Source organism: Chanodichthys erythropterus, chromosome 24 (genome assembly GCF_024489055.1).
Source record: "Chanodichthys erythropterus isolate Z2021 chromosome 24, ASM2448905v1, whole genome shotgun sequence".
In the NCBI taxonomy this organism is placed as follows: domain Eukaryota; kingdom Metazoa; phylum Chordata; class Actinopteri; order Cypriniformes; family Xenocyprididae; genus Chanodichthys; species Chanodichthys erythropterus.
In genome coordinates this window covers 22,482,651-22,507,212 of record NC_090244.1, presented here as the reverse complement: position 1 = coordinate 22,507,212, position 24,562 = coordinate 22,482,651, and the positions used below count along the sequence as shown (strand labels likewise).

Sequence of the window (24,562 nt, the reverse complement as noted above, 5' to 3'; positions counted from 1 at the left end):
CGAAGCTGGTACTTTTGACAACACTACGGTAGACTAATCACAGCAGACTGGGCCATCTGACCAATTAGAGCAGAGTTAGCTCTCAGGCCCTGTTTACAGCTGGTATTAAGATGCATTTTGCTTGATCGGATCACAGGTGGATGACGTTAAATACAGGTGTAAATGGGATCTAAAACATTTTGAGCTTGTCCACTTTCGACCACTTCCAAGGTTACTGCCAAGGCGAGCATACTGAACTAATGCGTAAACATTATGGGAAGCAAGCTAGCCAGATGGGATTTAAACTGTCAGCTTAAGGCCCCGTCCACACGGAGACGCGTTTTTGTGAAAACGCACAAATTTTGTATCGGATAAACGTTTTGTCCACACAGATCCAGCGTTTTCAAAAGGTTAAAACCGCTATTTTTTTAAACCGGGTCCCAGAGTGGATAAATCTGAAAACGCCGTCTTTGTGTTTTTGTGTGGATAGCCTATCCGTATATTTTCTGAAACGATGATGTCATCACCCCACGTGTCGACCCTAGTCAGACGCCGCTAACAGCACAGATGAAAAATGTACTAAGCACAATGTTCTCTCACCATTGCTGATTTCTAACATAGAGTTCAGCTGGTCTTGCAGCTGTCAGAGCAGAAACGAAAGCTGCTGCTCTCCGTATGTTTTTCCATTGTCTCTGGTTGCGTTTATATGTAAATTTTGCAAATTTATTTCATCCATTAGATCAAAAGATGTGAAAAATCCTATACATTTACCCACCCATAGGCCCTGTCCTCGAAGAAATCAGGACAGAAGTGGTCGAAAGTGGACAAAAGAGATGGATTAAAACACCAGGTGTAAATGGGAATGTGTCCCACGTCTACTTGTGATCAGAACGAACAAAACAAATTTTAATACCAGGTGAAAACAGAACCTCAGAAAGGAGGGGTTTAGAGAGACTAAATCCTTGATCAAGCCATTTCAGACACTAATAAAAGAGTTGATGCTGCAATGTATATTATGTGAAAATGAAAGCGTTTTTTGACTTTGGATTCATGTAAACCGATTCTAAAGAATTTGGGAGCCTAATAGCATAATAGGAGCACTTTAAACCACAAACCAAAAAGTGTTGCCCTCAGGCGGCAAAAAAAAAAAAAAAAAAAACTACATCTGTTATCCCAAATCATTTGTGATGGTAGAATTCAGCTTTCTAACAATTTGCAACTATATTTCATAAAACTAGGTATTTTAAACTTTGCACAAAATGTACAAATGCCACTACAATCATCAAAGTTTTTCCAAAGTTAAGGCAGACATCGTCAATGAATGATCAAGTTTAGTCTGAATTGATATAAATACAAAACTCTAATTCTACCTTCAATAATATGCAACAGTATGAATTACTTAAGATCTAGAAATACCATATTGGTTAATCTGGTCAATTGTGAGAAGCTAAACAAATTATTAAAATCAGCATAATATAAAAATCTCTCAAAAACGACTATTATGAAATCATTTGTCCTTTGTGTGTTGCTAAGACTGTACAGCTATGAAAAGTTAGTTTGACATTGGCTCATTTTCTATTACTATTGACTGATCTTCATTGTTATTGTTTTGTAGTAAAAAAAAAGTGTGCTGTTCACATTAAAAGCCCTTAATTTCAGTCTCCTCTATCAATAAGTGCTTCTCTCACAGTTCATGTCGAAAAATTTGCGTCAAAAAAACACCAAGAGAACTTGAGGTACGGTTAAAACATTACATAGCTACAGCAAATATTCAGCAAAGTTCAAGTAGAAACCCCGCTGAGACGAGTGATGTTTAAGGTATTTTCATCTTCATCCATTTAGCGCATTGGTTTTTCCTTATAGAGTCTTTCTCAACTTTTTCGATTGTTTGGTCTTCGTAAAATTCCATTGATTGTTTAAGCAAAGGGTTTGATTTCTAGCTCCATATCATGATAACAATTAGACTTTAAGAGGCTATAAGAATTTATCAAATGTAAACGGCGTTCTGAAGAAGAAAAATAATCCCCAAAATATCATGAATTAACAAAACAAGTAGAGGAGAAAAACAAGAGGGATCTAAAAATCACGAGAATATATAAATCACTTTGATTTTTAAAGTGCAAAAAATTAGCTTCTACCTAATCTCAAGATTCCTTGAGACACAGATAATGGTCTTTATGGAAAGTGCAATTTGAGATCAGCACAAGTGAAAATTTCTAAAACAGAAAAAAGTAAGTAAGCCTCAGGATCTCCGTCGTAAAAAAACCGGCACGTCCCCAAGGCCGACTGGGTAACTTTCCAGAAACGTTCCTCCATCAAACACTTGAGCATTGTTAGTGTCCTGCCACTGAAAGTCACTTTCTGGCAGGTAAATGTCTCTTTGTAAAGCTCCTTTTTCTGTAACTGGAGCAACAAGAACCTAGAAGAAAAAAAAAAAAAAAAAAAAACAACTTCAAGTATACAATAACAGAGATAGCCTTTAAAGCCTAATGTAGCTTGGAAGGTATAGCCAAGGATAGACTTGCAGTCGAAAGGTTGTAGGTTCAAACCCCACTAGTGTTTATAATAAACTAGCACTATTGCGCCATTTGGTGATCTTGATTTTGCCAGGTAGGATTCATCACCATCCTTGTTGGCCATGGAACAACATTTGGATATGACTTTGGGTTGGGGTTTGAGTCATGATTTTTGTCTTTTGACAAAAATATCCTTTAAATGTAATCGATATTCATCTTGTCAAATTAATTATTTTTAAATATGCCAAAGTTGTAGTCGACAAGAATAACATTTTAGTGAATGAGTTTGCAAAAGTAAACCAAATATTCAGACATTATTGCTTGGTTTCACAGACAAGGCTTAAGCCTAGTCCCAGACTAAAATGCATGTTTGATCTGTTTTAACTGAAAGCAACTTGCACTGACATATCTTAAAATATGTCAAGATGCACTCCAGTTATGTTTTTTTCTAAGACACGTTTATAAAAGTTACTTAAATGTCCTAATTTATCTAAGGCCTAATCCAAGCCCCGTCTGTGAAACCAAGCCTACATATTTTAACTTAAACTTAAAAATTGTACAAAATGTACATAAATTAATCTGAAAATGCAAGCTTTAAAGCTTGAAAATGGGTTTCAAAGCGCAAGTTTTTGAAAATACCGTTATTGTCTCCGTGTAAACTACAAAAATGTGAATCTGTGAAAACAGTGACGTCATGCGCATGCATATTATGTGTTATAGGTGCGTAGTGTTTCTTTACAAAGTGACATTGCCATCTACTGACCTGGAAGGAATAATACAGCTTTTTTAGTTGTTTTTTCGCAGATGTATGAAAGGGGGATCATTTTGACAACATTGTCGTCTGTTCATGAAAAACGCAAAGGAAAAACTTTTATATTTTAGTATATCATTGTCGTGTAAAAGTGAAATGTGTCTTTAACCTGTTAGCAAAACTCTTCATGTTCCTTAACTGTTCAGCTTCCTGTGTTATTTTCTTTTTGTCATATTATTGTCGACACAGTTTTATTTTAACAGTGTGAATCTAGTCTTGACTAACATCTCGTCAGAAATTTCATTGACAAAATTAACCTTGAAAACATACAATCTCCTTCTGATTTTAGGTTAGGGTTGGAGGTTTGGACTGTGTTGTTCCAAAACCAACAAATGATCCAGGAACATGTCCTACTGGGTAAAATCATGGTCACTGGCACTTAAAGGGTTAGTTCACCCAAAGATGAAATCTCTGTCTCTCACCTTTATGTCGTTCCAAACCCATAAGACCTTCGTTCATCTTCGGAACACAAATGAATATATTTTTGGTGAAATTCAAGAACTTTCTGACTTCCCTAAATACAGCAACATTATAACCAATTTCAAGGACCAGAAAGGTACTAAAGACATCGTTAAAATAGTCCATGTGACTACAGTGGTTCAACCTTAATGTTATGAAGCGAGGAAAATACTTTTTGTATGCAAAAAACAAAACAAAAACAACGACTTTATTCAACAATTTCTTCTCTTCCAGCTCAGTCTCCTACACTGTTAACATAGTAAACACAGTGCAGCGCTTCCGAGTTCTACGCCAGAACGCTTGTTATTAGGGGCCAAGCCCCAAAGGGGCTGTAGCCCCTATTGTAATTGTACGTTTTCCCTTTTATTATTATTATTCTTCCTCCCGAATGGGAGTCTATGGCAGCCCTATCAACGGAACATGAGAAAATGATGAAATTTGGCACAGTTGTAGAGATGCTCATGAATAGTGATTGGACCAAATTTGGAGTCTCTAGAACCAACTCTATAGCGCCACCACCAGTTCAAAATTTCAACATTCTAACGGTTTTAACATTTGAACTGTTTGTCATAGAAAAATTAAATTTAGTTCATCTGATTCGTCTCTTCATGCTGATGCTATTCAACTTCTTACATTAAGTCTCCACCCATTACAGTAGCGGCCATTTTGAAAAGTACAGTATTTGTTTTTTTCGCTTCTCCTCCTTCAAAATTTGTCCAATTTTGTCCAATCTTTGATCAGATTATCTTTGGACTGAGCCGCACAGAAATGACTGAACAGATTTTTTTTATTCATCTTTGTTCAAAGGTTATGATGTCACGAAGTTAACGAGGTCGACCCGAAATTAGTATAGAGGCTGTATCTCGGCCAAACTTTGAGCAATCGAAACAAAAATTGGTACGCTTCATCAGAACCATGGTCTGAGGGTCTATGCCAAACTTGGGAGCAGCGCCACCTACAGGTCATGAGATATGAAAAATGGCTATTTTGGCCAATAACTTTTGAACAGTTTGTCAAAAAATCAAGATCTTGGTGTCTATGGATTCCTTGGATCATGCCGAATCCGACGATACCGATTCTGTCAATATTGGATGTATCACGTGTCCGCCATTTTGAATTTTGTCATAAATTGCAATATCTTTTAAACAATTTGACATATCTTCACAAAAATTGGTATGTATGACCTTTAGAAGGTCGTGAAGGTACCTGAGAAGTTTCAGCACAGCGCCACCTACTGTTCCACAGATGTAATGATTATTTCAAAAACGCTTATAACTTTTGAAAACACTTTCCAAAATGTGTATGCTTCATGTCATTTTATTCCCTGGCTTATGCCGATTCCGACAATGTATCATTTGCCATTTTCCTTAAATGTACCTGTCTGCCATATTGAAGTAAATGAAAAACAGTTTTTTCGCTACTCCTCCTACAAATTTTGGTCAATTTTGTCCAAAATCAGCTCAGATGATCTTTGGACCGAGCCGCACAGAAATGACTGAACAGATTTTTGATATTCACTACCATTTCCGAGATATTCATCTCTGAATGTGACCTTGCTTGTGTTTGTTGTCTTATGCTAGTTAGCTTAGCACAGTAATTGCTTAGCATGCTAAACTATTGCTATTCTTTCTAATGTGGTCTTCAGTCAACAGGTTAACCAAAACTTAGTTGGCATTAAATAACTTTGCATACTAATATGGTTAACATGCTATGAAGCTTTTTTTTTTTGTGAACTCTTTCTCACACTGAAACCTCTGCTTAGCATACTGATGAACTTGCATGGCTGATTAGCTCAATGTGTTACGCCACAGATCCCGAATGCTCTGCATCGTGGGTTCGAAACTCAGTGTGACACATGCCCAGACCGCATGAGGTACTGTGGCAGGAAAAGATGCAGAACTTGTGTCTGTTCTAGGCATTCTGCCTAAAACTGGTCTAATCTGAAGCTATCACATGCAATTCCTTTATGTCCAAATTCGTAGTTATTCTTCTTCCCCCTGTATGGTAATCAATGAACCATAAGAAGGAAAATTATCAAATTTGGCATGCTTGTAGTGATAGTAATTAAAAGTAATTTGACCAACTTTGGAGTATCTAGGACTAAGTCTATAGCGCCACCACCAGTTCAAATATTCACTTTTGTAAAGGTTATAACTTTTGAACCCTTTGTTCCAGAAAAATGAATGTCAATACAACTGATTCCTCTCTTCATACTGATCACATTCAATATCTTACATTAAGACTCCACCCAGTACAGTAGTGGCCATTTTGAAAAGTACAGTATTCCGTTTTTTCACTACTCCTCCTACAATTTTTGTCCAATTTTGTCCAAAATCAGCTCAGGTGATCTTTGGACCGAGCCGCACAGAAATGACTGAATGGATTTTTGATATTCGCTACCATTCCCAAGATATTCATCTCTGAATGTGACCTTGCTTGTGTTTGTTGTCTTATGCTAGTTAGCTTAGCATGCTAATTGCTTAGCATGCTAACCAGTTGTCATTCTCTTTAATGTGGCTCTTCAGCTATCAAGTTAACCATGAGCTTCATTAGCATTAAGTTAGCTTAGCATGCTAATATGGTTAGCATGCTAAGTAATGCTTTTTTGTAAATTCTTTCTTACACTAAAAGTTCTCTTCCACAGATTGTTGAATGTGCATCCTCAAGTAGCTCAATGTGTAAAGCCAGTTACCTGATGAGCTCTGCACCCCAAGATAGTGGGTTCGAATCCCAGGTGGAGTGGTTTTATGAAATAGTGTGTTTTGATTCCTTTACTGCCTCTTGGATTAGAAATAAATGCTTTTTGTTTCATGCTGTGTTCATTTTCATCTAAGCTTATGTACATAAGTTCTGAGTTCATTTTCGCCCGTAATTCTGAACCAGCTGTTTCATGTTTGTTCATTTTCTGCTGTTTTTCCTCTTCCTGCTCTGTATTGCGCTACAGCATGATGAGCTGCAGAATGATCTAAAGTAGTTATTAAATATAACATTCAGTGCAGTTTTATAAAAATTCTTCATTTTGAGTTCATTTTCACATGAACTAATGAACTTCGGCAGGTGTGCCAACATTCACCTGCACAGTGGCGCAATGAGTTGAGAAATGGACATTGGACCCGGAGGTTGTGGGTTCGAATCCCGTGTGGGGTGCCTTTATACAATTGTGTGTAATGAGTCATTTTGATACCTTTTTTATCCAAATAAGCATTGTACTAATCTTTATTCCTCTTGAATGAGATACAAGTGTTTTTAGTTCATTCCCTGTTCATTCTCTGAACTTCTATTAATTTTCATTTCATTTCCACCTGTCCTTCTGAACGAGCTGTTTAGCATGTACATTCAATTTCTGCTGTTTTTGCTCTTCCTGCTCCGTATTGCGCTACTGCCCCTTCTGGGGCTTGGCCCCGAATTGCTGCTTGCAGCTATATTTTTGTTTTGTTTTTGCATACAAAAAGTATTCTTGTCACTTCATAACTTTAAGGTTGAACCACTGTAGTCACATGGACTATTTTAACAATATCTTTACTACCTTTCTGGGCCTTGAAAGTGGTAATAACATTTGTGTTCCAAGATGAACAAAGGTCTTAAGTGTTTGGAACGACATGAGGGTGAGTAATTAATGACAGAAATGTATTTTTTGGGTGAACAAACCCTTTAAATCCAGGTTACCGATTATAAGCAGCTTACCTCATCTCCAATGAGGAACTCGTCATCGATGGTGAACGTGATTGGGTCATTTGGACTAAACCACCACAGCGGCCTGTAGATGGGGTTTCCAGCATCTTGCCATTCCTCCGTGTATTTCAGTATCAAAGGAATGACAAAGTCGTGGTGCTTGGCTATGTAGAATCTGGTGAGGTTTAGGACCTAGACGGAAGGTGAGACTGTCAGTGAATGCTTAATAAAACTTATATGAAAGAGGATGTGAGTTTAGTTCGACACTGTTCTCATCTAGTTCTGCTGTGGTTCGTTTCTAACATTCCTTGAGAGGTCACATCCTTCAGTTAACATCCTAGCCAGCCTCTGGTGACGGAAACAAAGCAAAACCACGTTCATAAAAAATGTATTCTCTAGATGAAAAAAGTTTCATGAGATGAATTTTGAATAACTGCCTGAGTTTGGTTTAATTTTAAATGGGGAAAACAGGCCTGCGGCTTCCATTCCCGTTTTCCTCCTATTTAGACCCAACATAGTCATTGTGTCTCTAATGGGTGTTGGGTAATCGCACAGAAGCTAGTACACACACACACACATACTGCCTGCAGAAGCCAATCAAACAGAATGGAAAATAAAGGCAAGTAAAGCCTTTTAGTATGATCAGCAAATTTAATAATAATACTAATTAATTATGATTTTAAAGGGTTAAGACTGTCCAGATAATATCCATGAGCCAAGATCAAAACCACTGCATTTTCCAATACTATTTTCTCACTGCTGAAATAAAAGTCATAAAGTTTTTAAAGGGATTGTTCATCCTAAAATTGTCATAATTTATTCACCCTCTTGCCATTCCAAATCCATCTGACTTTTTCAGAATTTTCATTTTCAAAGTCCCTCTAGTTTTTGCTAAATTTAACTACATTTGTCCATTTGTAGCAATGAAATCCATTGAAATATCTACTTCTACCACTGATTATAAAAAAAAAAATAAAAAAAAGAACCACCCCCTATTCTGGACTGCAAAGTCAAATCACAAATGAAACCTGTAATTGTCTCTGGAAATTTTCTTTTCCTCTTATCCAGCGATTCATTATTCCTGGTGCAGCGGTTCTCATTACAGTTAAGATTGAGAGTCATAAATTTGAAAGAGACACTAATGCAGACCAGATGGACCCTTAACCACAGGTGATGTTGAGGAAAGGCCAAGCAATTACACCCTGAAATGCAAGAAAAACGGCCACCTGGAGGATCCCCTGTGCTGGTCCTAAACTCAAACTGTGCTCTATGGGCTCAAATATATCAGTACTTAAGACTAGATATTCTGGCTTGTATTTAGCTAGTATTTGGAGGAGGGCATTCTCATGATACACCATGGAGTGAATGAGTATTAGGTTCCTAATGTTATGTTAAGAGTGAAAAAGAAACCATCTCTCATTCTGAGGCGTTTAACTCTCAATGGTCAACATATTGTGTGCTGCTTTTCTCTAAGGAAACTTTATTATTTTAAGACCCTCTTAGCTCCATGTTATCCCTTCTTCTCTCCTGACTACAACGGGACAAGAACTGAACTGAAAGCTAAACCCGGATGGGTCCGAGGATCCGTCCTTGTTGCACTCACCCATTCCTTCTCAAAGACCCATGGAGGTGTGTGGAAGCTGATGACAGGAAGAAAGGCTGCGATTCCCAGCCAGCGAACAAAGAGCTCGTCGTCGGCAACCAGATCAGCAGAGAGAGAGCCTCCTGCGATTGAGAAATGCAAATGTAAAAAAACACACATGTAAATATATACACCGATCGGGCATAACATTATGACCACCTTTCTAATATTGTGTTGATCTCCCTTTTGCTGCCATAAATGTACTCATTTATGGTGTGCACTGTAAAGTATACTTGCAATAGTTTCATTTTAGCACAATCAAATATTCTTAAGCATATCTTTAGTTGGACCTCTGCACTACTTCCGCACAGTTAAAGTATGCTAGTTAAGTATACTAGTTTAGTATACCAAAAGTACTATTAGTAAAGGGTATTTATATTTAGCACATAAATATGTCAATTTATTTGTAGTATACTTAGCACAAAATAAATGTATTTCAAATACATTTTAGTATATTTTTTCACTACGGTTTTATTACAGTAATTTGAGAATTTGTGAGCGAAATGTTCCCAACTGTCAAAGTAAAACAGTCCTAACTATCCTAAAAACAGGCTTAATCTTCTTTATGCAAAATATAATATTTTTTTCCTTTGATTTGTGGGTAAAATGTGACCTTGTCAGATTCATAACAGGTTTACTCATACCATACTGTGTGTCATTTAGTGGTGAAGATACTTCTTTGTTTTTGTAAAGGATTCAAGAAGACAGTTGATTAAATTATTATGTCTTTATCTATGGTATGCATCATTACAAAAGATAAATGTGTGTAAATGCGTATTTATGTGTGTGTGGGCAGGTATTACCTACTGCATCAGGAATGAAAAAATTATATCCCAGAAGACTGTGATGCAGCAGGGATGGAATGATGCCCTTAAGGCCGGAGTAACTCCAGTCTGACTGTAGTGCGCTCATACGGATGAAGAGCGGTTTGTGGCTGGACCTGCGCAACCAAAATTAGCAGGTTCAAAAACAATTCAACACATTCCAATTTGTTATCAAAATCCAATATTTTTTCATATGGGAAAGTTATTTTCCACTTGTGATCTTTTGCATATTTTAAATCTGATTGTTCAAACCATAATTAATACAAGATTATGGTTAAAACCATAGTCAATGACACTGGAGTCAGAAAAATGCAAAGAGACTTTCTTCTACAGCAAATATGAGCTGTTAATGTGGAAAGAGGGGATGAAAAACTAGAAATTGTTCCTGCAGTTACACATGGTATATCCACAGTGCTGATAACATCCTAAATAAAATCTTCCAAAATCCATTTTAATCAGATTTCAAATCACACGTACAGATTTCAAAATCAGACTTTTTTGTGAGGTTCAGACGGTAAAACTCCAGATTTGAGACACGCCAAGAATGGATTTTGGTTCTCAGTCTGAACAAAGTCTTTCAATTGTGGTGGTCATGACTTTGCCAAACGGGACAAATTTTTTGGATAAACATTTTCAGTTGATCCTTGAACAATGAGACAAACTGAACCATACTACCTGTAAATCCCAACCCCAGCCCCAAATCTAACTTAAAACCTGATTTTTTTTAGGACCAACAAGGATAATTATCCATGACCTACTTGGCAAATTCAGTGATTGATCGGAATTATTTAAACAATTTCACAAAATACCTTGTTCCTGAGGTCACAATGGTATTGTCCCCTATCTTCTCTGCCAGGTCAGCAAGGAGTCTGATATATTCATCCCCGACCAATGCAAGAGGGGGGCGCAGGGCCTGTTCCTCGAAAGGGTTTCCCTCGCCGCCTTCCAGGATGACATACTCCATGCCCAAATGGCTATGTAAGCTGTCCACTTTGTCTAGAAACCAATTTGTGGCTTCTGGGTTGGTGATGTTGAGCTTCACACTGTACTTTCCTTTCCACTGAGTCAACATAGGCACCTTATGAAAGAAAAAAAAAAGTTAAAACAAATAATAATAATGGACAAGTAAACATACTGTAAGTTAATAAAAATGTCCACAAAAAAGAAAAGGAAAGAAATCTAGTTTAAAACATGCTAAGTTCTAAACAAATCATGTTGAGGTCATATGGTTCTGAAAACCATTTTCAAGAAAAGTTTGGATTCAATGACTCTTAAAATGTCATGTAACCATCAAGTAAAAAGTAATAACATCCCCCCCCCTCCCCCATTACCTTCACAAAGTTTTTGAATATATTGTTCAAAGGAAAATATTTTGTACAGATACCATAATTTCAATCATAAAAATGTTTTTGAGGAGTTTTTGTTTGAAGAGTTGCACAACATGACATTTTATAACCTGAACTAACCTTGCCTTCTCAAAACTGCTGCCAAACTACTTACAAAAAGAAATAAATTGAATTTCAAAAAGAATTTTCATCCTTTCATCCAGTTTTTTTTTTCTTTATTATTACATCAGGACAGTTGCACCACCCTGACATTTTATTTTATACTTCATGCCCCCTCAAAAATCAAGTATTTGTTTGTCTGAATTTAGTTTTTAATATTTTTTGAATAAATGTATAGATCCTGAAAAAAGGCATCACACAGGGTTATTGTTAACTAAATAAATAAATAAATAATAATAAAAAAATAAACAATAACTTAAATAAAATAAAACATAAAAAAACCCTGAAGCTTATTTAATTTCAGCTGTAGTTGCCAAGGTGCCATTTCTCATTTTGGTTTAGTTTAAGTTAAAGTACTAAAATAACTGAAACTAAATAAATTAGTCACTATGAAATCAAACTGGATAATTCTACTATTTTTTTAAGTGATTTGTAAATGATTTGTAGGTGCACATGGTAATATTTTTTTAAATTCATGTGCCCTCATAGTCTTAGTAATCAAAATAACTTCCCCTCCCTCTTGCAGCGACATCTTCTCTTCTCTGATGACGTGTTTACTGGCGCAAGGGGCGGAGCAACCTGTCACTCACATGAGGTCAACCAACAGCAAACCACAACCAACCAACCAATTCCCAATGGACGGAATCAAGTCCCAACCTACATTTTTCTTGTTTAAGAAGCCATTTCACTAGGATATATGTCACAATACAGAAGAAAAGACTATCGCAACTTCAGTTTCATGCTGACTTTACAACTAATAAATGAAAATTAATAAATAGACAAGTTTTTTATATATATAAAAATTACATCTTAATTAACAAAAAAGTTTAATAGCATATCAAAGATACTAAAATAACACTGTCTTTACATCATTTACCCATGTACCTCAATGCATAAAGGACAAGACAGACACAGTGCTAAGCAAACAGGCAGTTTTACCAGTCGGCCCTGTGGTCCTGAGGGCAGGCTCAGCCAGTAGTCTTCAATGCCTGTTTGAATGGAGGTCTGAAACTGCTGCGAGTCCACGCTCAGGTACGGGGACAGGGTGATGGAAATGTTTAGAAGCTTTACAAAAGGGAGGTCCCTGGTCTGTCTCTTAGACGTCCTTTTCTTTCCATTGAGGTAGCTGTGGTCCTACAAAGGCAAGAAATAATTAGCAAAGATGGCAAAGAGTAGGGGCGGGACTATCTGTTTGTCTGGCCAATGGCACCAGTTCAAGGGATAGTTCACCCAAGAATGAAAATGTTATGTTTATCTGCTTACCCCCAGCGCATCCAAGATGTAGGTGACTTTGTTTCTTCAGTAGAACACAAATGATGATTTTTAACTGCAACCGCTGCCGTCTGTCAGTCAATTAATGCTAGTGGATGGGAACTTGAACAATAAGAGTCGAAAAAACTTGCATAGACAAGTCCAAATTAAACCCTGCCGCTCGTGACAAGACATTGATGTCCTAAGACACGTAACGATCGGTTTGAGCGAGAAACCGAACAGTATTTATATAATTTTTTACCTCTAATACACCACTATGTCCAACTGCGTTCTGCATTCGCTTAGTGTGGTCTGATCGTGCTCTGACAACGGCAGTAATGTCTAGCATTCATTGTAGTATATGCGCGAGACATCACTGCCGTTGTCAGAGCGCGATCAGACCTCACTAACCGAGTGCTGAACGCAGTTGGACATAGTGGTGTATTAGAGGCAAAAATTATATAAATACTGTTTGGTTTCTCGCACAAACCGATCATTTCGTGTCTTAGGACATTAATGTCTTGTCATGAGCCACAGGGTTTAATTTGGATTTGTTTTTTCAACTCTTATTGTTCAAGTTCCCATCCACTTGCATTATATGACTGACAGACGGCTGCGGTTGGAGTTAAAAATCATCATTTGTGTTCTACTGAAGAAACAAAGTCAACTACATCTTGGATGCGCTGGGGGTAAGCAGATAAACATCAAATTTTCATTTTTGGGTGAACTATCCCTTTAAAAACACAGGTCCAGTTCCAGAATCAAATCACTGAGGGTGCTTCTCAAATTACTGAGGGTGCTCTAGTAAAGTGCAGATGTAGGCTAAGCAATGGCTCCACCATAGCAGATTAGCATGATTATTTAATAACATTTACCAATAATTGTAATACTAGAATTTAAAAAAAAAATTTGAATAAAGGCACAGTGTGTAATTTTTCACTGCTAGAGGTTGCCTATTCAAAACAAAGGTGTAGCTTGATGACGCCGAGATTGAGCGCGGAATCTTGGGAGATGTCATCTTCACCTTACAGCCAGAGGAAAAGAATCCCATGGGACTTGGGCAGAAATCATGTTCATGGATGAGATTAATAAAGTTACTGTAGTATGAAGCAGAGCAGGACAGAGTGTTGTGGGAGCTGAACAAAGCCACTGGAAAGACTGATAATGAGAGACGAGCATGACACACATCTCGAGAGCAGCGGAACTTTTATTATGCCACAGTCGCCGCTTCTCGGTCAAGCGTATGAGGTAACGCAGCGCTGTTTATCATATTAGATACATTTGAGTGTGTTGAAAATGATGTTATAACGTTACTCTGTGCGTTCGCTCAGCGGCTGCTATGAGACACTTGCTGCAGATCGATATTACAATATCATATTAATAAATGATGGATGGCTTGTGTTGATAAATGGCATGCAATTAATTTTAAAACATATTGTATGACAAAGAAAATGCTGTTTTACTGTTAATAAAAATAAAGCTTCGTCTGATTATATTAGCTATTTGACAAAATAGTGTTTTTCTCTGAGGCATGATAAAAACATGGTACTCACGGAAAATCAAGAAAACACGATTCAAACAATAAGACTAAACATGTTGAGCTATTTAACAATAATTTGTTTTCTGAATATAAATGTATCCAAACAGTTGTTCCCTTGTCTAATAAAACATATAATATATTAATGCGTCTTTGGTGTTTCCATGGTTTCTACAAAATAAAACCTGAAATCGAGGGTAACTCAGGTGTGAAGTTATATATCACTGTTCTAGTGGTTTTTGGATATTTTAATCCAAAAATCTTACATATTGTGCCTTTAATCTATTAGTATGCCTTTACATTGCTGTAACGTGTTGCTATTTTAACATAGGCAGAGTGAATCCAGTATTTATATGTAGATGTCACTTCCGATACTTTTCAGCATGCAATTAGCCGTCGGTCCTCTTAGTAGCATGAAAATCAATAATTTTATCCAATGGATTATATAGGCTGTAGCCTTGAAAGCGAGCCAAAACCGCTCCTTTTACAATCACTAAAACGCTTTTGCTCTGTCATTTCATTGCGATCTCACAAAGTGCCGTTATAATCAATAAAGCTGCAAACAATGCACAATATAAATCTCTTGCATCTCTTTGTTTGGTAATGAGAGGTTTCACAAGCCTGCATAACTCAGGACTGAAGAAAAATTCAGGTGTTTTGAGAGGTGAGTGGATTCTGATTAACTCAAACACTTCTGATTGGCCATTGCGTTCAAGAGCTCAACAGCTATGTCTGTGATTGGCTACATTGCTCAACGCTGAAAAAACACGTTGTAAACAGATACATTTGACGTTCTCCAGAGCACAAATACAAATATGCACCAGAGCCAAATCTGATTCTCCAATATATTATTACACCCTCCAGCACCCTCGTAGAATCAGGCCTTTAAAAATAGTGGTGCAGAAATTACACATTAAACCTTGCAAATCAAGCTTGATACAGGGGTAAACAGGGCCTATAATACTATGGCAGTTGGCTAACATGACAAGTTTCACTGTTGGTTTAAAAATGAGTTAAAATCAGGGTCACAATTTGCCAGTAAGTAGCAGTCTGCTTTTGTCAGTTATTACAGAGGTTGGCAGCAGTCAGCATTAATGTCTCGGAATTCTTATTTTGTTGATTATTTTAACAGTACGGAAATTATTATTGTTTTACCATCACTGAAAATAATACTTCAGCCCCTATTAATGTTTTTACCATGACAGTCTCTAAGAGTGCCACGATGTCTGAGAAAATATAACAATAATGTCATTTATATTAATCATATAGGCATAGCGAACGCTGTGCTTATGAGGAATCTGTGCAATAAATAGCGAATACTGGCAAGTGTGTTTATAACCAAATTCATTCCAAGTCAAGCTGTTGGTTTCGCTTATGACTGTGTTATTTCAAGCTAAAATGGAAACTAGCAAAGAAAAAAACACTGCATTGGGATTGTTTCCCAATTGGAGTTTTGTATAACTGTCACACAAAGGAAGGTTTTCCACTGCAATTTAGTGGTAAGACGTTTATTCAGGTTGGGATATGGGAAAGTGCTGTACGTGTATCAGATACACATACAATTATGTGTTACTGACATCTTTGTTATAAAGTCCTTGGGTTTTGTTAGTTTAGGTCATAATCAAAACATTTGAATTGAATGCATTATAAAACATTTTACAGATAAATCGAGCCTAGCCTATACAGCTACAGTATTTTAAACCTCAAAACGTATAGGTGGAATAGAAGGGAAGACATAATCGTGAAAATTTATAAATATGAAACTAAGAAATTAAAATGAGTAAAACTTCAAAAGTCATGAGTTATTGTTAAAGGGGGGCTGCTCTCAACATTACACTGACGTTAATGTTCTGATAAGCCTTTTAAGTATTTTAGACATAGAGAACATTCTTTTCTTGGCAGAAAGTTCCCATTTTTTCCTCTTTCACCTGCCTCTAATCTTTCTAGAGGAATTCAGCTGTGAAACGAACCACTCAGCGTTATTTATACTGTTTTGAGATCAGTCAAGCATGCATGCTTAAGAACAATGTCTTAGTCAAAAATTTTAAACCAGAATGCGTTTCATAAAACATAATGAACAGACCTAAAATGGAAATTCTTAAGCATTTTTCTGGCTGATACAGATCAGGTCAGTATTTTTATGTTATGGGCGGAAACCAATATGAAGGCCAATACTATTTTACCCCATTTTTTTTTTTTTTTTTGTACAGACTCAGCAAGCCTCTCTCTCTCTCTCTCTCTCTCTCTCTCTCTCTCCCCTAGTTAAAAATAAATATACTAAAATGTATTTGAAATACATTTATTTTGTGCAAAGTATATTACAAATACAAACCCGATTCCAAAAAGGTTGGGACACTGTACAAATTGTGTATGTATGCAAACAGTATGCAATGGTGTGGAAGTTTTAAATTTCAATATTTTATTCAGAATACAACATAGATGACATATCAAATGTTTAAACTGAGAAAATGTATCATTTTAAGGCAAAAATAAGTTGATTTTAAATTTCATGGCATCAACACATCTCAAAAGAGTTGGGACAAGGCCATGTTTACCACTGTGTGTGTCACGATCACCGTCAGTTCCTGTCACTTCCTGGACTACATTCCCCATAATCCTCTCTGCCAATCACCTGCACTCACTCCACCAATCACTACACTAATCACCACACCCAGCTGCCATGCATTACCTGGACTATAAAAGACTCACACACTCATCACCTGATCGCGAAGTCTTGTTTTCACTTGTGTAACAATCCTGAGCGTTTCCCTGTATCCTGTCTGCCTATCTCTTCTTGATCCTGTCTGGTTACCCGTTTGATTCCTTGCTACATACCTCTGGACTGTTTATTGTTTCCTGGACTGTGAATGATATCTGCCTGCCTCGATCTACTGCCTGTACCCTGACAATGATTCTGCCTTGCCCTTGCTGTTCCTGTTTGCCCCTGCTTAGACCCTGCCTGTACGACCACGCTTACTTTTGTAATAAAGCTTGCAAATGGATCTCTGCCTCAGTCCCGCTTCGTTACAGTGTGGCATCCCCTCTTCTTTTTATAACAGTCTGCAAATGTCTGGGGACTGAGGAGACAAGTTGCTCAAGTTTAGGAATAGGAATGTTGTCCCATTCTTGTCTAATACAGGCTTCTAGTTGCTCAACTGTCTTAGGTCTTCTTTGTCGCATCTTCCTCTTTATGATGTGCCAAATGTTTTCTATGGGTGAAAGATCTGGACTGCAGGCTGGCCATTTCAGTACCCGGATTCTTCTTCTACACAGCCATGATGTTGTAATTGATGCAATATGTGGTCTGGCATTGTCATGTTGGACAATGCAAGGTCCTCCTTGAAAGAAACAATGTCTGGATGGGAGCATATTTTGTTCTAGAACTTGGATATACCTTTCAGCATTGATGGTGCCTTTCCAGATTTGTAAGCTGCCCATGCCACACGCACTCATGCAACCCCATACCATCAGAGATGCAGGCTTCTGAACTGAGCGCTGATAACAACTTGGGTTGTCCTTGTCCTCTTTAGTCCGGATGACATGGCATCCTAGTTTTCCAAAAAGAACTTCAAATTTTGATTCGTCTGACCACAGAACAGTTTTCCACTTTGCCACAGTCCATTTTAAATGAGCCTTGGCCCAGAGAAAATGCCTGCGCTTCTGGATCATGTTTAGATATGGCTTCTTTTTTGACCTATAGAGTTTTAGCCGGCAACGGTGAATGGCACAGTGGATTGTGTTCACCGACAATGTTGTACTTAAATTTTGTACTTAATGCACTTTAATTCTGCAGAAGTTGTGCTGAGGTCCAACTAAAGATGTACTAAAGTGTATTTGATTGTGTTAAAGTGGAACTATTGCAAGTATACCTTAGGTACACTTTAATTATCTTTAATTATCTGCATTTAAAGACTGGTATTATTAAAATATCGCACAATCCTCATCAATAGTGACATTAAAACACATATTAGGCTTAATAATAAGAAATGTGCACTGTGCACAAGTAGTACTCCAAATAAAGTTTAATTATAATATTTATATAAGTAAATGTGTTAATAGATTTGAAGTATACTTAGTATGAAATAAATGTATTTTAAATATATTTGTTTTTTTACAAAGGGTCGGTCTGCATCTTATAATTTATTCTTAATTACATTAAAAATGCAATTGAATACACCCTTTTTAGTATGTTCATGTTTTTAATTTCTGAATTTAAATTTATTTTGATATATTTTGGGGGCATGCTGCATGCTGTCAGAAATGTCTGGGTGATCCTATGAACCATAATTATTAGTAATAAATAATTATTATTTGTTAGAAAAATATTTTAGCAAAAATGCTTCAATGCTTAATAATTTTGGAAAAACTTCTGTCAAGTCATGTGCAACCAACATGCAAAATAAATAACACATAACATAACATAACATAACATAACATAACATAACATAACATAACATAACATAACATAACATAACATAACATAACATAAACATAACATAACATAACATAACATAACATAACATAACATAACATATAATGATATTTATAAATTAATAATTAATTTTATTAAAAAACCAACAAACAAAAAAACGAATTAACTAAACATTCTTCAAAGTAAAATTATTCAGGTTTACAGAAAAATATGTTATTACTTTTTAGTTGATGGTTGCATTGCATTGAATGCATTTTAAATGGGACCTATTATGCCCCTTTTAACAAGATGTTATAGAAGTCTCCAGAATATGTCTGTGAAGCTTCAGCTCAAAATACCCAACAGATTATTTATTATACCTCAAATTTGCCCCTATTTGGGTGTGAGCAAAAACATGCCATTTTTGTGTGTGTCCCTTTAAATGCAAATGAGCTGCTGCTCCCGGCCCCCTTTCCAGAAGAGGGCGGAGCTTTAACAGCTTGTGCTTCGGTTGCTCAACAACAACAAAGCTGGAGAATCTCAAGCAGCCAAAATGAGGATTGTCAGTAACGTTGTTCAGCCTTACATTGTTCAAACCGGAGTCGGACACTGATGGAGAGACTCAGGAAGAAGTTACAACTTTTAGAATGAAACTGGATGTTTCTGAACAGTTAGTGGATAAATTTATGTAGCTGCTGTGGAGTTGATTCAACTCATCGACTAGCATGTGCCGTCATGTTAATCTTTTGTGCAAAACCCGTAAGGACGCCCACAATACATAGCGTACATGTTTGCCAAACAGAGCCATATACACCAGGCTAACGTTTATGATTGCTATCAAATGCTGTGAATGGTCTTTTCCAAAATATCGCTCAGACAGAAATGCATTTTTTTAGCAATCGAGCTTGCCAGGGTCAACTTGCAGGCTATTCAAGCTAACAAGACTCTAAACAATGTTCTGTGCTCGTCTGTGCAGCCAACGACAGTACAGTTAGCATGATTTGCTTGAACGTTTGCCATGGCGTTAAACTAGTACGCTGTTTTCGCTTGCGAAAACAAAATGACAGTGCCGTGGGTAAAAACGTGCAGATTAAGGGGCGGTAATATTATAACATCCCCTTCCTACGTCACAAGGGGAGCGAAATCTGAGCGGCTCGTTTTTTTCACATGCTTGCAGAGAAAGGCTTGCCAAAACAAAGTAACTGGGTTGTCCTTTTTCATGTTTTCAGGGTTGGTAGATGCACCGGGGACCCGATTATAGCACTTAAACATGGAAAAAGATGATATATCCCCTTTAATTCTCTGGACAAAAGCATCTGCCGAATATGTAAAAGTAGCAAAAAGCCATATTATTGAACAAAAGTCTACAGCTAACACAACACAGATGGCCCACACTGGTACACTATATCAGTCTCCATAACAAAGCAAGCATCACATAATTGGAAACCAGTTCCCTGCTGGCATTTCAGTGAACCAGAGATGTGTGTCTTTCTCTCAGGGGATCAGACCCTGCACTTCCCTGACCTCTCCTCCGCGGCTGCAGATCCGCTTAGAAAAATGAAGCCTTTCATGTCCACAACACTGACCAACTCTGACTCTTTTGTTCTGTCAGACTGAACTTAACAGTCCAGCTGGTGGCTTTTAACGTGAGACGTTTCTACTTGAACACAGTGTTCTCGCGTCCCTTGGTAACTCTGCCTGGTATGCACATCGGTATAAAAACGAAACGTGTTCTGCCAGACCCATAGCCTGTGTTTGTGATTATAATGAGTACCTTCAGAAACCTCACGATCAACCGCAAGAAAAGCAATGGCAAAGTGTGTATTTTATACACCACTAGTGGTCACTAGTTTGTTTTGCAGAATAACGCAAGTCATTCAGGTTTGGTATGACATGTGGGTTAGTAAATGATGACAGCTTTTGCTTTCTTTCTTTTTGGTTAAACTATATGTCTAAATAGTTAGGTGAATTATGTTTTATAATTCAGTTAATGCCTGATAACAACTCAAAATGTGCTTAAACAAAGAACCTAGATCTGTTTCAGTACAAAAATGTTATAAATGCACAGTGCCTAATGCCAAAGAAGGATCTAAATCAGATTTGCATGTACTTTACATAATGGTTGTGCACATTCGCTGTCACTGACACTATTTGAACGCAAAGGCGAATTGTAAAATTGAACAATGGCTACATTTACATGCACTCTCAAAAAGCGATTATTATGAGATTTAGGCAATAAACTTTACCTCATGTAAACACAGTAATCTGATCAAATTGATGTGATTAAGCTCATAATCGTATAGCAACCATAATAGTAATAAAACGTGGTATATACTGACTTTAATCACAAAAACAAAAACAATCACAAATCTTTCCACTCTGATCAAAGTTCTGAGTGCTTCTGATGATGTTGTCATGTACAGATTCATAACACAGTGATAAAGAAGGCATCACGTTTTTGAAGAAACGTTTTGAAGAAACTAAATTCATGTAGACAACTTTCCACAATTTGAACATGAATGCAGTATATTGACGAAATGAAGACATTTTAGGCACATGACCGAAAAAAATCCAATATGGCCACTTCAGAATACGGTTCCGTCATTAATTAATTAGAAACAAATGAGTAACACAATATTAACATTCTAGAAACTACTATTTACTAACAAAAAATTTTGATTAATGAAATGCAAATGAGCTGCTGCTCCCGGCTTCCTTTCAAGAAGAGGGCAGAGCTTCAAGAGCGTTCTGACAACAACAATACAGGTCAATCTCACGCACTTAATGTGTCAGAAACTGTCAGTAGTAGTGTTCGGTTTGAACTGGTGTCAGAGAATGATGCCTACAGAGCCAAAGAATATATGCTACATGGAGAAAGAACAGGTATAGTTTAGTTTAATTACAGTTACAACTCTGACGAACTGTAATAAAGTATGTGCTCTTCCTTTCATTACTGCTCTAACCAGTATCACCCCGGAGACTATAATCTGGATCACGGACAGTTGGTACTGATCCATCTTGACTAACAACAAGCTGTTTGCGAATGTTCGTTGAAACTATGGTTTCGGGAAACACCAAATCATTGAACTATGTTGGTAATGACAGAACTTGCGATCAGAGTTGGATAATGATGCTTATGGGAAATGCACCCCAGATTAATAATCATCAGTGTAAGTAGCTGCGTTTCCATCCAAACGTGAAGTGAACCTTTTCAAAGTTCAAAAAAAAAATAAAAACAAATAAAAAAACAAACAAATTCAAATTAGGTACTTTTCCATTAAGTTGTTCAAGCGGATGACGGTGATATTGGTAACCTAATAACCAACATTAAATAAAACACCATGAGCGGAAACAGCCAATTACTCACGTGGGTTTCATTTTTGCTACGTCAGAATTTATTTGGCAAATGCGTCTCCATCTCCAATTATTTGCATTTACTCTTTTTCACACAAGTCAAAAACCACCCCAAGCGAGCGTAAAAATGTTTTACTAATTAAGGGATTTTTTTTTCTCCAAAAATTTGGCGTTTCCATCACTCGTTTCTGATGTGATACTTCAAAATGCGCATAACAATGGTGATGGAAAATGTTGTTTTAGTATCATTGATTTACTATTATAGTTTTGATAATATTTTGAATTAGATTGCATTTTTCACTTTAATTTTAGTTAAGGTTTAAGTCATTTTGTTGTGTTTTTTTTTTTTGTGGTCATTTTCATTAGTTTTTTTTTATTTTCATATATTTTTTTTTTTGTTAAAATGTGTCTAATTGTCTATATTGTATTTATTAATTTTTATTTATTAGTTTTATTTTATTTAGCTTTAGAAGAACTTATTAGAACTTTTTTTATATTTTATTCTATTTCAGTTTTATGTTTATTTTATTTTAAGTAACGAAAATGCTTTCTTATGCATTAGTTTTAGTTAACGACACCTGTTACTGATTATTTGTTTCTGCTCAACCATATAAAAATATACACATAAAACAAAAAATGAACATATAAATGATCATTTTTAACATGTACACTTGTTTGAAACGGTAGAAAAAGCAGTGCTGTTGGTTCTCTGGACTGTGCGAGCCAGTGGGGTGTTCAGGCGGAAAATGAAGGCCTGAAGGCCCATAGCTACAACAGGTGCAGAGCCTGAGCTGCTGACGGCTGAAGATTAAACTGCCCACACTGAAGGTCAGAGGCGGGGAATATGCTGCAGATCCACACACTCATCAGGGCCAATCTGAGGCTAAATGACTAACTTTCTTATAACCTATTCATTGGGTTTCATTGTTTATTGTTTATTATTATTATTATTTATAAGACAACAAAACAAGCCATATATATATAATATATAATTATTATTATTTTCAGGCTAATAATGTTAATCTTTTCAAATATATGCACTATAGTTTAAAAGTAAGATTTTTTATTCAACAAGGATGCAATTGATCAAAACTGACAGTAAAGACATTTATAATGTTACAAAAGATTTCTATTTCAAATAAATTGGTCTTTTGAACTTTCTGTTCATCAAAGACTCATGGAAAAAAAAACAAAAAATGTTCACGCTTTCCACAAACACATTTGTCCAGTTTATACCTGGTATTAAGATCTGGTCAATCGGATCACAAGTGGATGACGCTAAATACAAGGGTAAAACACAATTAGAGTTATATTTAAAAAAAATTCTGGCTCTTCCAAGCTTTATAATGAGAGTGAATAGTAACCAATATTGTTTTTTTGTAAGAAAAATATCCATATTTATAACTTAATAGACTATAATCACAGCTTCCGGTATAATCTGTCCTCATGTTCACGATAAAGTCGAGTTCTGGAATTTGAGGTAAGATGTAGGAGTAGTGTAAGCTTAGATAAGAGTAGACGCAGAACCTGATTTCACCAAGTGCAACATGTTCCTGGATCAATATTTTTTGTTCATCCTGGAACAATATTCCAATCAACCAATCAGATTTAAGGTACAAGTTTACAGTTTAGGTTTTTTTGTGAAGTTTAGGCTTACCACCAGGGTTAGGTGCTTCTGCTTCAGTGTTATTCACCTATCATTTCCTTCTGATTTTAGGGAAGTTATGGATAGGGTTAGGTTTGGGGGTAGGGATAGAATTAGGACTAAATTTTCAGACAGGAATGTTGTTCCAGGATTAACAAAATATGTTGACCCTGGAACTTGTCTAACTCGGCAAAATCAAAGTAGACGCCTCTTGCGGTTCAAACAAATAGGGCTGGGCAACAAACTCAAGCTCCTCCAACATTTCTATTTAAAAGTTCTCCTTTTAGACTTCTAATTCGTGACCGGTGTTTTGTTTTGCTCTATCCTCCGCACTTCTGCATTCGTCAGTACATCATGTGTCAGGTTAAACTCAAATACGGAAGCCAGAGATTCTAGTTTATAAAGTTATAAATATGGATATTTTTTCTTATAAAAACACATCACTTTGCTTCAGAAGACCTTTATTAACCCCCTGGAGTCGTATGGATTACTTTTATGATGGATGGATGTGCTTTTTTGGTCTTCAACATATCAGTTACTATTCACTCCCATTATAAAGCTTGGAAGAGCCAGAATATTTTTTAATATAACTTTGATTGTGTTTGACTGAAAGAATAAAATCATATACACCTAGGATGGTTTGAGGGTGAGTAAATGATGGGATAATTTTTTTAATTTTTGGGTGAACTATCCCTTTAAGCAGCACAACTGTTTTCAACATTGATAATAATAATAAATTTTCTTTAAAGTTTCTTGAGCAGCAAATCATATTAGAATGATTTCTAAAGGATCATGTGACACTGAAGACTGGAGTAATGATGCTGAATATTACAGGATTGTTATAATATATTAAAATAGAAAACATTTTTTATTTTATTATTTACGATTTTTAATAGTAATAATGTTTCACAACAATACGAGTACAGCCTTGCAAAAAAAAAAAAAAAAAAAAAAAA

The 24,562-nt window shown here is 36.4% G+C and overlaps 1 protein-coding gene across 1 annotated transcript in view; it reads right to left on the bottom strand.

The window, feature by feature from the left end:
- Positions 1-1,984: 1,984 nt before the first annotated feature.
- si:ch211-236l14.4 (SITS-binding protein) overlaps positions 1,985-24,562 on the bottom strand; it is a 47,322-nt gene continuing 24,744 nt past the window's right edge. The window contains exons 5-10 of the mRNA XM_067380415.1: positions 12,348-12,542; positions 10,713-10,981; positions 9,883-10,019; positions 9,041-9,162; positions 7,450-7,629; positions 1,985-2,398 (exon numbers count right to left, since the gene is read on the bottom strand). Of these exons, the coding sequence (XP_067236516.1) occupies positions 2,222-2,398; positions 7,450-7,629; positions 9,041-9,162; positions 9,883-10,019; positions 10,713-10,981; positions 12,348-12,542 (1,080 nt within the window). The 3' untranslated portion in view covers positions 1,985-2,221. The remainder of the gene's footprint in view (positions 2,399-7,449; positions 7,630-9,040; positions 9,163-9,882; positions 10,020-10,712; positions 10,982-12,347; positions 12,543-24,562) is intronic.